This window comes from Sporothrix schenckii (assembly GCF_000961545.1).
Source record: "Sporothrix schenckii 1099-18 chromosome Unknown Cont38, whole genome shotgun sequence".
Classification (NCBI taxonomy): domain Eukaryota; kingdom Fungi; phylum Ascomycota; class Sordariomycetes; order Ophiostomatales; family Ophiostomataceae; genus Sporothrix; species Sporothrix schenckii.
The window spans coordinates 1,447,691-1,459,535 of NW_015971139.1; the positions used below are offsets into that span (position 1 = coordinate 1,447,691).

The 11,845-nt window shown below is 55.9% G+C and overlaps 5 protein-coding genes across 5 annotated transcripts; 1 reads left to right on the forward strand and 4 right to left on the reverse strand.

Annotated features, from left to right (window-relative positions):
- Positions 1-1,284: 1,284 nt before the first annotated feature.
- SPSK_06780 (uncharacterized protein) lies at positions 1,285-1,572 on the reverse strand (the record flags this gene model as incomplete). Its single annotated transcript, XM_016733476.1, has 1 exon — positions 1,285-1,572. One exon carries the CDS (start codon positions 1,570-1,572, stop codon positions 1,285-1,287), a length of 288 nt encoding a protein of 95 aa, XP_016592196.1.
- An 813-nt stretch (positions 1,573-2,385) lies between these two features.
- On the forward strand, positions 2,386-4,406 carry SPSK_06058 (dioxygenase; the record flags this gene model as incomplete). The annotated part of the gene is made up of 2 exons (XM_016732766.1): positions 2,386-2,541; positions 2,607-4,406. The coding sequence occupies 2 exons, from the start codon at positions 2,386-2,388 to the stop codon at positions 4,404-4,406; spliced, it is 1,956 nt and encodes a 651-aa protein (XP_016592197.1).
- A 263-nt stretch (positions 4,407-4,669) lies between these two features.
- SPSK_06718 (uncharacterized protein) lies at positions 4,670-5,108 on the reverse strand (the record flags this gene model as incomplete). Its single annotated transcript, XM_016733416.1, has 2 exons — positions 4,670-5,033; positions 5,080-5,108. 2 exons carry the CDS (start codon positions 5,106-5,108, stop codon positions 4,670-4,672), a joined length of 393 nt encoding a protein of 130 aa, XP_016592198.1.
- Positions 5,109-6,572: 1,464 nt separating this feature from the next.
- Positions 6,573-8,345, reverse strand: SPSK_06142 (uncharacterized protein; the record flags this gene model as incomplete). Its single annotated transcript, XM_016732849.1, has 1 exon — positions 6,573-8,345. One exon carries the CDS (start codon positions 8,343-8,345, stop codon positions 6,573-6,575), a length of 1,773 nt encoding a protein of 590 aa, XP_016592199.1.
- Positions 8,346-9,185: 840 nt separating this feature from the next.
- SPSK_06603 (uncharacterized protein) lies at positions 9,186-9,893 on the reverse strand (the record flags this gene model as incomplete). Its single annotated transcript, XM_016733305.1, has 1 exon — positions 9,186-9,893. One exon carries the CDS (start codon positions 9,891-9,893, stop codon positions 9,186-9,188), a length of 708 nt encoding a protein of 235 aa, XP_016592200.1.
- Between the last annotated feature and the right edge of the window lie 1,952 nt (positions 9,894-11,845).

Below are 11,845 nucleotides of genomic sequence, written 5' to 3' on the forward strand. Positions count from 1 at the left end.
AATGTTTATTCTTTTCCTTTGGCATCATCCCTCGCTATTTTGTGTTTGTTACCATATACACTTCATAACAATTTAATGCATCTGGCGCGTGGATAGAAGTGTTGTTCTTGATTTGCTTGACCATAGGTACCTGTCTTATTGTACATTAAGTCTATTTCTGAGAACTTAAGGATTCTACTTTTAAAGTTAAAAACAGTAATCCATATTACGGCGTTTATTCACCGACGAATTCAGAGCTTATACGTTTGCTTTGAGTTTATTTTTGTATGCACGCTTGTCTATTTTTACCGTCCAAGGCAGCAGGGTCGCATCTGTCAGAACAGTCTTGAAGGGAGCAGTCGCGGCTCGTCGCTGTTGAATTCATCGTCAACGGAATCGAAAATTCGTGAATGGAAGAACGCGATAGGCTCGGCCATGTGCTTGGCAGGATTGCTAAGAAAAGACGTCTTTACCAGGCAGCTACCAATCGACTGGGCTCTGAATATGTCATTATCCGTACTGTTGAAGTAAGAAAGACGAAAGCGAAAAGGTAGGAAGTGAACTGCTGTCGTATTTCACAGCACATGGAGACTTGTGATGGTCAATGCCGTGCGTCGGAATCAAACGAACAGCAAAGGGCTTCGACGAACCAAACCGAGGACGAGAAGAAAAAGAAAGTAAAAAAGGAAAAGGAAGAGCATCTCGAAGCACCATCGCTTAACACAAGCGAACGGGCGAATAGGAGCCATGCACTACTGGTTACCGGCCGTTGCTGATGGATTTTGGACGCTGATCCTGGACCATGGAGGGAATGGCAGTCTTTGCGAACAGTACGAATTATTCTGTCAAAGACTCCCTTTCCAGGCACCCTCTGCCAAGTCGTCTCGAGATAGTGTGGGGACGAAGATGGATGGGCCCAACCCTAGAACCAGAAGAAAAGGAGGGCTTCCAATCTGGGACGATTACTCGAAACGGGCAAGACAGGCGAGCACCTGCATAAAGTGGAGAGAGCGCGGATGAGGGTGTGGGTGAGTGGTGGCAGAAGGATGCAGCGTGAACGTGGGAAAGATGACGGTCCCGGCGGCGATCCAGGCAAACGACGAGCAATGTGTGGTCCCTGTTGAGGCTGTTTCGTGCGGCCATGGCTTCATCTACCCTTTCCCACATTGACTACTGTGTAGGCACGCCGCATCGGGTATTCTCAATGTCTGTCCTCCTCCCCATGTCCTACTCTCTCCCCACTCTGGTTAGGCTCTGCCTCCATCCTTCGTTCCGCATCCATCGTTTTGCCAATGGCATTGTCTTTCATCCGTCTCCGTCCCCGCCTCGCATTCGCTTGTCGTTGGTAAGAAGGAAACCGATAACGACGACGAAGACGACGAAGACGAAGACGACGACAAGCATAGCCTTGGCGGCTATCACAGGGCTGTTGCTTGCAATAGCAACAAACGAATAGCCAGTCTGAACCGCATCCTTGGCTCTCGGCGGCGGTCTGCTGGGCTTTTCCACCATCCGTCCCGTTTTAGCATCACGGACAGGCCATCTATGGTTTGATAATATCACGATCCAGTCTTTTTCCCGTATTTGCAACATTTCCAAGTTCTCCCATACCGGGACGCTCGGCCCAATTCATGACTCCATATTTCCAGAGATCCGTCGCCCGTTTCTGTCGAAGCTTTGCTTTCTCGTGACTCCTTTTGCAGTTATGAAATCCCTCCGAGATTTGTTTATGTCCGTCTTGGGTGTCCTTTTCGTGATACATACTCTTTCCATCTAGCTCAACTGCTCAACTGCAGCCTTACTCGGCCTGGAAACCGGCCATTTTATGCCACGCTCTCCGTAGCTGTATGTTTGAGGGGCCTTCTTTTCTTTTGTTCCCACACAAGCGTCAGCAGGGATGTAGCTGTATGCACTGGTGCCACCGTGGCGCTGGGGAATGTATTATTTAATTTTTCTCGTCCTCTATATTTCCTTTCGCACCGTATGTCTTCTACGTATTGTCCTCATCCGGATATAAATACGGAACCCCCCCCCAGACCGGGCTGCATCGAATTGTCTCACAGTATTGAAGCACAAACACGCCTCATACCTTCTTAATTTGTTTACACCTGTTGCTCGTTTCTGGCCCCTATTCATTCTTCTACTCTGACCGTTGCACCTTCCTCCTTGGTACTCTACTCCCCCCCTTTAATACATACTGAGCTGTGTCTCGCTGTTATTGTCTGCACCATTCCTCCCATTCTCCAATTCTCCTATTCTCCTTTTCTCCGCGAGACGTGCATCTGCATCTGAACCCGCATTGCGTCACCAAGACACGTCTCGGTCACAAGTGCACAGCATACGTCGTACATGCAACGTCTTTTCAGAGTCCCTGCTGTATTTCGCCGACTTTTGTCTCCTCCACCCATGGGCTCCGTACCAGTCGCCTTGCCGGCCAAGGCTGTTGTCCTTCCGCCACCGCTGCCGGGCTACCGCACAGTCGCCGACGAGAAGACGGACCATACCGAGACCCTCAAGCGTGTCCAAGACCATGCCTTTACAGACTGGCCCAATGAGGCGGGGGTATGTGCTCTTTCGGTCGTTCTTGCCACGACAATGTCGTCGCTGGTTCACAGCTAACAGTGTAGTTTGACGGCCTCCGCGAAGAACGAGGTCCCATCGAGATCCCCGTCGTCGGGACCATTCCCGCGTATGCCGCCGGCAGTCTGTACCGCACCGGACCGGGCATGATGAAGGTCGAGGGCACACCCAAAGGCACGCACTACATCAGCCACTGGTTCGACGGCCTGGCCCACACCCATCGGTTTGAGATTGTGCCCGACGAGGCAACACCCGGGACGGTGTCCGTCTTCTACTCCTCCCGGCGCCAGTCCGAGGCCCGCATGCGTCTCATGCAGGAACAGGGCGCTGCTAAAATAGTCACGTTCGCCCAGCGCGCCGACCCCTGCATCGGCCTGCTCGGCAAGTTCATGTCGACCTTCAAGGCTGCTGCGCTGCGCCGGAACACGCGTTTGAAGGACTCGGAGAATGTCAATGTCGTCGTGCACCTCGACGTGCCGGGCCTGCAGGCCGACCGTCCTGCTGCGGCCAAGGCTGCCGACCGGCGGTCGATGGCTGTCGTGCCGTCGGTCGAAGCCGCCAAGGACGGCGACGTCCAGCGGCCAACCGCACCACCCGCCGCACCACCCGCCGCAGGCCACCGCAGTGCCAACCTGCCCGACTCCGTCTGGATCACCACCGACGTCAACATCATGCGCCGCGTCGACCCGGCGACGCTCGAGCCCATTGGCGTCGCCAACCAGGAGACGCTGCACCCGGACCTCAAGGGCGCCATGTCGTCCGCGCACGCCCAGCGCGACCCCGTCACGGGCGACTTTTTCAACTTCAATCTGGACCTGGGCCCCTCGCCCACCTACCGTGTCTTTCGCGTGTCCCAGGCCACCGGCAAGACAGACATTCTCGCGACCATCCGCTGCCGCCACGGGCCTGCCAGTGCGCCTGGGTCGACGTCGGGGGGTGGCAACGGCAACAAAAGCTACACCAGCGGCGCCAGACCGGCGTACATCCACTCCTTCTTCTTGACCACCCACTACGTCGTGCTCTGCATCCCCTGCACGCATGTCGCGCAGAACGGCCTCAAGATACTGTGGGAGCGCAACATCCTGGACGGTCTGGAGCCGTTTAGCGCGGCCAACAAGACGCGCTGGATCGTGGTCGACCGGCAGCCCGACGGCAAGGGCGTGGTGGCCGAGTTTGACAGTCCGGCCGGCTTCTTCTTCCACAGCGTGAACTCCTTTGAGGACGAGGAGGCCAACTGCATCGTGTGCGACGTGATTGACTATCCCACGTCCGACATCATCCACGCCCTCTACTACGACGTGCTTCTCAACCGCAACAATGCCGCTGTCGACTTTTACAACGACCCCGTCCGTGCTGCCAGTGTTACCCCCTCGCTGTCGCGGTATCGTCTAAAGTTGCCGTCGTCGTCGTCGTCGGGCAGTACTGCCGTCCCCGTCACAGCCGCCACACAAGACTGGGCCGTTGCCGGCCCGCATGCGGGCGAGCTCCCCACCATCAACCCAAAGTATGCCACGCGCCGCCACCGGTTCGTCTACAGCGTCGCCAGCCAGGGCCGCTCAACTCTGGCGGACGCGCTGTGCAAGACGGACACCGAGACCCGGGCGGCGCTGCTGTGGCACGCGCCTCCGGGCCACACGCCGGGAGAGGCTGTCTTTATCGGCAACCCGGATGCCACAGACGACGCCACTGGCGAGGACGACGGCGTCCTGCTGTCGGTGGTGCTGGACGGCACGGCCAGCAAGAGCTACCTGCTGTGTCTGGATGCGCGCACCATGGCCGAGACGGGGCGCGCCGAGGTGGGCTTTGCCATTGGCTTTGGCTTTCACGGCGCGCACGCCAAGGCATGAAGGGATGACAAGAGAGCGACGGGGCGGCGAAGCGAGATGACGAGAGAGAAAGGTGACGGATGTACAATGTATTATGAGTCTACGATTGACGTTAGGAGATACCAAAGCGGGAGTGGTGACGTCGTATAAAGTGCATTGGAGGCAACACACAGATGGTAATGGAAACATGCGTTGCATTCTATTGTACATAATGGGCTGCTTCGACAGGGGAAAGCGCATGGAAAACAAAAGCTTTCTACGGAGTAACCCACACATTTTGCAAGTCACTTCCATCCAGCCTCCACACTCCGCATCGACACGTGTTCGACGCTGGATACCTGATGCCTTTCTGACGACCACCAGGCCACCACCATACGGAGGTGGTCCATACCGCGAGACAAGTCTCCCACGCCCCCTTCCCCTTCCCCTCCCCCTCCCCCTCCCCCTCCTCCTCCACCTCTCTCCTTATGAAACTCGGCCTTTGGTCCGGGCACCAGAATCCAGACTCCAGGGACGTGGTCGATCGCCGACCGTACCACATCCCTAAAGCCTGGACTCTGGACCCGTTTCATGAGCCGCATAAAGGAATATAATATCATTCTGCTCGCCCGGACGAGAGCGACCACGGACGTAGCGGCGCCGCTTTGCCTGCGAAGAAATGCTAGTAGTAAAGAAAGTAGTAAAAGAAAGATACGATGAGAGAGAGATGCGACGGACTGCCATCTTGGCCTTTTGCGTCTCCAATCTATAGCTCTGATCAAAAAGTCGCCATCGTCACGTTGTCCGGTCATCGATACCAACCGTCATATCTCTCTCTCAGCATATCTTTCTTCGCGGCGGCCGGTACCATAACGGTGGAAACCCGAGACTACTTTGTCAGCTTTGAGAGCCCGTTTTTGCCAACGCAGTCGAGACAGACTGCCTCTGCCTCTGGGCAAGGAACCGACCACTGCTGTGTGCTTCAAAATGACGCATATCCCTCCGACGGGAGTCTGAAGCAACAGACCCGACCGCCGGCCCCCATCGGATCGGCGGGACACTGGGGACTGCATACTTTTGGGTCTATGGATGTTGGAGTCGGTCAGCCGCGTATTTGTGCACGACGCGAAGCGATTGCGAGGCGTCGATACAAAAATGCAAAAGACGAAAAGACGTTCGCTGTCAACGACGCTTACCATTCAGCCCACGGGATCCATCTGTCATGGATGGGTAGGCACGTCCCAAAGCGGCGACAGGCTGGGAACCATAGAGTGGGAACCGGGTGTGCGCGTTCGTCAAACGACTGACACAAGTCCATTCGGCCTACGAGAGACCGAGGAGAATCAACAAAGACCCCAGATGAGCAGAGGAGGCGGAGTGACGACGCCCCGCCGTCTCTACCGCCTCGCGTGAACAAGTTCGTATAGTGTTGATCATAACTTTGGAAGGTTGACTGTGGCCAAGAAGAAATAGGAGAGCTATGGGGGCGACGAGGCGACGCGTTGGATATTAGGTAGAGGAGATAAAGTGAAGACGAGACGTGGAGAAAAAAGTGTGAAAAAGTAATGTTTTTAAAGGCTGAAGCAAAGGTCAGGAAAAGCAGAGGGGCAGCACCCACTGGCTGAGCCAACGACAGTTGTTTTCCTTTTCTAGGCCCACCAGGCGACTGTTGGCCGGAGCACAGTGGCACAGTATATCATAGCATTGTGTGGGCTATGGCTGCAGTTACTGACAGCTGCATGCTGGCCTTCCATTGATGGCTTTCATTCAACGCGGACGCTATACAATATTCTGTCAATTGGCGACGCGATGCCACCTCATTGACTGTCGACCTTCATGCCAGCATGCCACTCTATTGAGGCAGCTGTGCATCTTGTGCAAAGGGAGTGTGTATGATCGTGTGTATTCGTATGCATTAATATATAGGAGATATGTACAGGCGAGGGCATTGCACAGTATGAAAACTGGCACTTGCTCCCGAAAACGTCAAAACAAAAACAGACACCAATCGCTCCTTCCTCGTCGAGACCCAACTGTTCTGTGTTGTGGTATTAGTGATCTGGCCCTCCTACTTCCTTCCGCATCTGGGTCTTGGCAGCGCGCTCTTTCCTAGTTCATGGCCAGTGTGGTCTGGTGGCCCCTTCCCTTTGTGGTGCAGCTGTCCTCCACCCGCTTTCCTCAGGCCGGTGTGATTACCCCCCTCTTCCCTTAGGCCTCTGCCGCTGACCGCCGCTCAACGTGGTCGACGGTCTGCTCCTTGTAGTTGCGCAGGACGTCGACGTTCATGCTGCGCGAGAAGACGTCGACCTCGGTGGTGGTGAACTTGCGGGCGCTGACGCCCTGCTCAAAGAGCACGTCGAGCTCGGCAAACGAGCGGCCTGTCGGCTCGGGGACGCGGAAGTAGGTGTAGATGATGCAGAGGAAGCAGATGCCCGCCCAGAAGAAGCCGGCATAGTTTTGCCAGTTCCAGGCGCTCGGGTTGAGCATGTAGGGCGTCAGGACGCTGCAGACGATGCCGACGATGATGTAGAGGACGCGGCCGAGGACGACCGTCTTGATCTGCAGGCGGCGGGTGGAGATCTCGGCGACGAGCGAATAGCAGACGGTGCCGACGGACAGCTGGTAGCAGAGCGCCCAGCCGAGCATGATGCTGCCGGTGGCGATGGAGCTCTGGTCGCGGTGGGACGCGGGCACCAGACCGAGGAAGCCCATGATGAACAGCATCGTGCAGAGGCCGCAGAGACCGTAGAGGTAGAGCGAGCGGCGGCCGATGCCCCAGGACATCAAGAACCAGGCGCCAATGACGCCCACGACATTGAACGCGTACTGGCCGAGCGCGAAGCCGTAGGCCTTGCGCGACGTCAGGCCGGCCTGCTCGAGGAAGTACGTCGAGTAGTTGGAAAAGGAATTGCCGCTCAGGTTCTGGATGGCCCAGACCATGCAGACAATCTCGGTGCGGCGCAGGTCGTGGCCGCGGAAGCAGTCGAGGTAGCTCGCGCCCTTGGTCGCGTTGGCCTCGAGCGCCGTCGTGTGCACCATCATGGCAATCGTGGCGTCTGGGTCGAAGCGCTCGGCGTCCGGGTTGGTGGGATCGCCGCCCGCCTGCCGGCCCTCGCGCACCTTTTTGGACGTCAGCCGCAGCAGCGCCCGCTTGGCGTCCTCAATGCGGCCGCGGCGCACCAGCCACCAGGGCGACTCGGGCGCGAAGAAGATGGCCACCATCAGCGGCACCGGCCACATCCACTGCAGCGCGTACGGCAGGCGGTACGCCCACTGGTCCGTGCGGTCCAGCACGCCCATGATCACGCCGATGCCAATCAGCTGCCCGATGCCCCAGCACGCGTTGACGTACGTCGTCAGGTGGCCGCGCAGCGCCACGGGGCACACTTCGGACGCATACGTAATGGTCAGCGTCTGGAACACGCCCCAGGGGATGCCGCACAGGATCTCGGCCACGAGCAGCGCCGCCGTGTTCTTGGCCGTGAAGAAGATGGAGATCCAGGCCGTGACGAGCACGAGACAGCCAATGACCGTGTAGCGGTAGCCAAAGCGCTCCGAGATCCAGCCGTTGAGCAGCAGGCCGATCAGCTCGCCGCAGTTGGCGCCGTTGCTCAGGCCGCTCTGCCAGGCCGCCGAGACCTGGTACGTGCCGTCGGCCAGCTGCGTGCCATACTTGCGGTTGAACTGGTCGAACGCGTAAAAGTTGTTGATCAGGCACACGTCGTAGCCCTCCATGACAATGCACGTGCTGATGAGCATGCTCCACGCAATCGCCTTGGGGTACAGCCGGACGCCCTCGAGCAGGGTCATCTTGTGCTCCGTCTCGGCCGCCGACTTGGCGAACCCGACGACCGTGTTGGCCGCTTTGGTGTCCGCCATGTCCTGGTCATCCTGCGCCAAGCCGTCAGCGGCCATGATGTCTTCCTTGGTGGGCTCCGCCGGGCCGGCGGCCGACGCGCCGGTCTCCGGTATGTGGGACATGTTTGTGGATGGTCGACTGCGTGGGACACGGAATCGAAGAGCTGAGGAAAGTAGGGAGACGACAAGACAAAGACGCGGATTGCGCGTAAAAGCACACAAATGAACTACTGTCCAAGGATAATGAGCTGCGTGAGACAGACTGTGAAGATCGCGGTAGAGAACGGAGGAGGTGTGGGCACCGATAAGCTCAAGTATGAATTAAATACCACCACGTCCAAGGCCTCAACAACACGGTCACGCCGATACGGAGACACAAAAAAAAACGATTCTGTGTGGTGTAGCGTAAGACAACATGCACCCGCTGTTTACTCCGCACTTTGGACGTCCCCGTACTTTGAGGAGATGGAGTAACGATCGTCGCTTGTCCTTGTGACCGCACCTGGGGTTTGGTCCCTCCAGTGCCACCCTATGCTCCTTGTGCGATGTCCCGCAAGTCAAAACGTGACAATGCGGAGAAACCAAAGATTGAGGAGACCAAAGGCAACCAAGACTAGAGAAGAACGAAGCCGGGGAAGGGAGAGGGTCGGGGCAGGGGAGGGTGTAGCCGCAAGGCGAAACAGTTCGCTTGGTGTCTGAATGGGCTTGCAAAGAAAGATGGGATGGAGATGTTTGAAAAAGGTGAAAACTCGCGAGAATTGCCTCGTCTGTTGACAACGACGGGGGCGTGCGATTTGGTCTCCAGTTTTTGCAAGTTCCCCTTAATTTTTTTTTTCCATTCTTCTTTTTGTTCTTTTCTTCGTTTTCATTTCGTCTCCATTTTTTTTTCTTGTCATTGTTTATCGCGAAGAAGCCCCCGGTGGCTTGGGACAATCGAAAAAACTGGAAACAGAACGGTCACAACTAGCCTGTTGAGAAGTCACAACAAATGCCGCGAACGCACATACAACCCAGCGCATAGCAGATCAAGTACATCGTTAAGTCAGCCAAGGTACAGCGACGCCAAGACTGCTCTGTTGCCACTAGGCGCAAAAAGGCAGTCCGCTCCTTCGCAGAGCACCACATAGCACAAAAGAAAGTGAAAAACGCGGCAGAAAATTGACCAAAGCCGTAGTAAGATCCAGCAAGGGAAATGCCCGAACCTTTGCCGGTGCACCATCTTTCCTCGACCCGCCAACAAACATTTGTATCGCCGTGATTGGCCGGTGCATTGCCTAGCGGCATCAAACTGGCGCAAACCGCGCGAGCAACGGCCAGTCTCTGACGGTCGGCATCCTGAAGGTGGGTAGTGTCGAGTGGACGACGATAGTTGCCATGGTCGGCAACCGGAGGGAGCGAGGCAGACGACGTCTCGGCTGTGATGCTAAGCGACTCGGTGAGGCGTGGAGACAATACAAGGTAAGCAAAGTAGTGATGAGAGAGCCAAAGGGATGCGATCGTAAGGAGACTGGCAATCGAAGCTGGCAAGGCTGCTTTATTGGCATTGAGGACATCGTACATGCGTCCACACGTCATCTCGCAACAAAGCAGAATGGAAGTACGAGCGTCAGGGGTACCCGCAGGGCCAGAGAGAGCCCACCAATGCCTTGGGGGTGTCTCTTCCCGACTCATGATGGTGTCACCTAGCAAACGTGACGGAGAATGACCGATTTTGTTGTGCTGGTCCTACGTCTACTTAACCTCGCTGTCCATGACAAGGCGCGGCTACCGAGGTGTGACGCGCATTCCAAGGCTCTGCTCGCTCCTGCCTTCTTGACTCTTCGCCGTGCTGCAGTATAAATACTCCATAAACGGCAGGCGCCTCTTCCTCACGGCGTGTCAAGCATGGACGCCATCACCCCAGACTCGCCTCAACGACGTGCTACGGCGGGAGATCTTGCAATGTCTGTGAAATCTGTGGACGCACGAGTCCTGACGTGTGCGTGACAAAAAGCCAGCGCGGCATGGCCAAGAGCCACAGCCGCCGCTCCCCGACGATGCTCTCGACAACGAGGGGCTTGAGGGAAAGTCGAGGGGGAGAGCTGCACCTGCCCTCGTTCACATCGAGAGCTTCCTACACTAGTTGGTTGTCGTACCTGCCGCACTAGGCACAATCGCCCTGACAAGCAGTTACGACCCAGCATAGGCAGCTCGCCCCTTCCTCTCTCGTTCTAGGTCATCATGACCCTTTTACCAACATCGCAGCTCGGCATGACACCCGGACGTGAACGAAGTCATTGCAGTTAGACGAGGAAGGCGCACTGGAGCCCCTGGCCCCCACCCTGCATCTCTCTGGCCCGACTCCACCCACATTGCTCCTCTCCTCTCGTCCGTCCTCTCTTCGTTTGCCATGCATCGCCTTTTCCATGCTCTCGCAAACTTTCCTTTACTCATCTTACGTATCCCCTCTCCCCTGTCCTCTGCTTCCCCAGACGCCCCCAGATCTTTGTGTTCTCGTTTGTGTCCCAGAGACCCAATCGGAGACTGCCTGTTTGACTTTTCTTTCTGCTCTACTCCATACTTCGTGTCGTCCACATATCAGCCGTTTGCCCACAAATCAAAAATCCCTGCAATTCGACAATTTATTCGATTTCCAACTTCGGCGTCACCATCTCAGTTTTGACGGGCCTGCATCCGTCCCTCTCCCTTCATTTTGATCTCAGTTATGATTCACTCACCTTGACACCCTATACCACATAGCCAGCATAGTGCATCATCAGTGCGCTGTCACGCCTTTGAGCTCATTGTATTTTTTTTGGCACAATTTCTCCCTTTTCTGCACTCCATAAATCTTGTCGTATTCCGTTGCCGGTTCTCTGTATCTCCCTGTTTCTTCTCGTCCCGCTTGAACATTCGTTCAGTATTTTGCTTCTCAACATGTTCTCCATTCGTTAGTGTCCCATATGCCACCCTATGCCCTCTTCTTTTCTTTGGGCATCGGACATCTTTTCCATGAAAAGCTTCCACGCGTATTTCGCTAGCTCCCGCGTTTAGACGCTCTTCGCGGATTTTCCCCCTTTTAATCTCGCTGTCCCGCCGTCTCGCCTGTCGGCATTTTTTTACTATTCTGGCTTTTATTCTGCAACATTTCCTCTTCTACCCAAATCTCGCCTCTTTGCCAACCCTCGACGGTCCTTTTCTACACTACGCACACGGCCTCCCGTGCGTGAGCGATGCCTTCGCATACCTCTCTGCCGTCCGAGACTCCTCTGACAGCGCCCTTTGGTTGGTAAGTTTCTCCAGCATCGTTACAGCCTGTCTTCCCCACATCAGCTTTGGCTCCCTGTCCCATTTTTGACTCCATCGACATCGACTGCACTCCAAAATGCTCTATCGAACGCTCTACTGACTTTCCACAGCGAGTCTTGTCGTGAACAGCATCTCAAGTGTAAGCAAATATGTCACTTGCCGGAGGTTTCCACTCCCTTCTTAAGCAATTTGCATCCGTGCCCTCTGTTGCCATCCTGTCCGATTCTTTGCTTGCCTTGACAGTCTCGTTCATACCAAGACTTTTTGGTCTCATTTTCCAACCCAGCCCAACCCCACACCAACAGAGGCCGACTGTGCCTGACTGACTCTCTTTC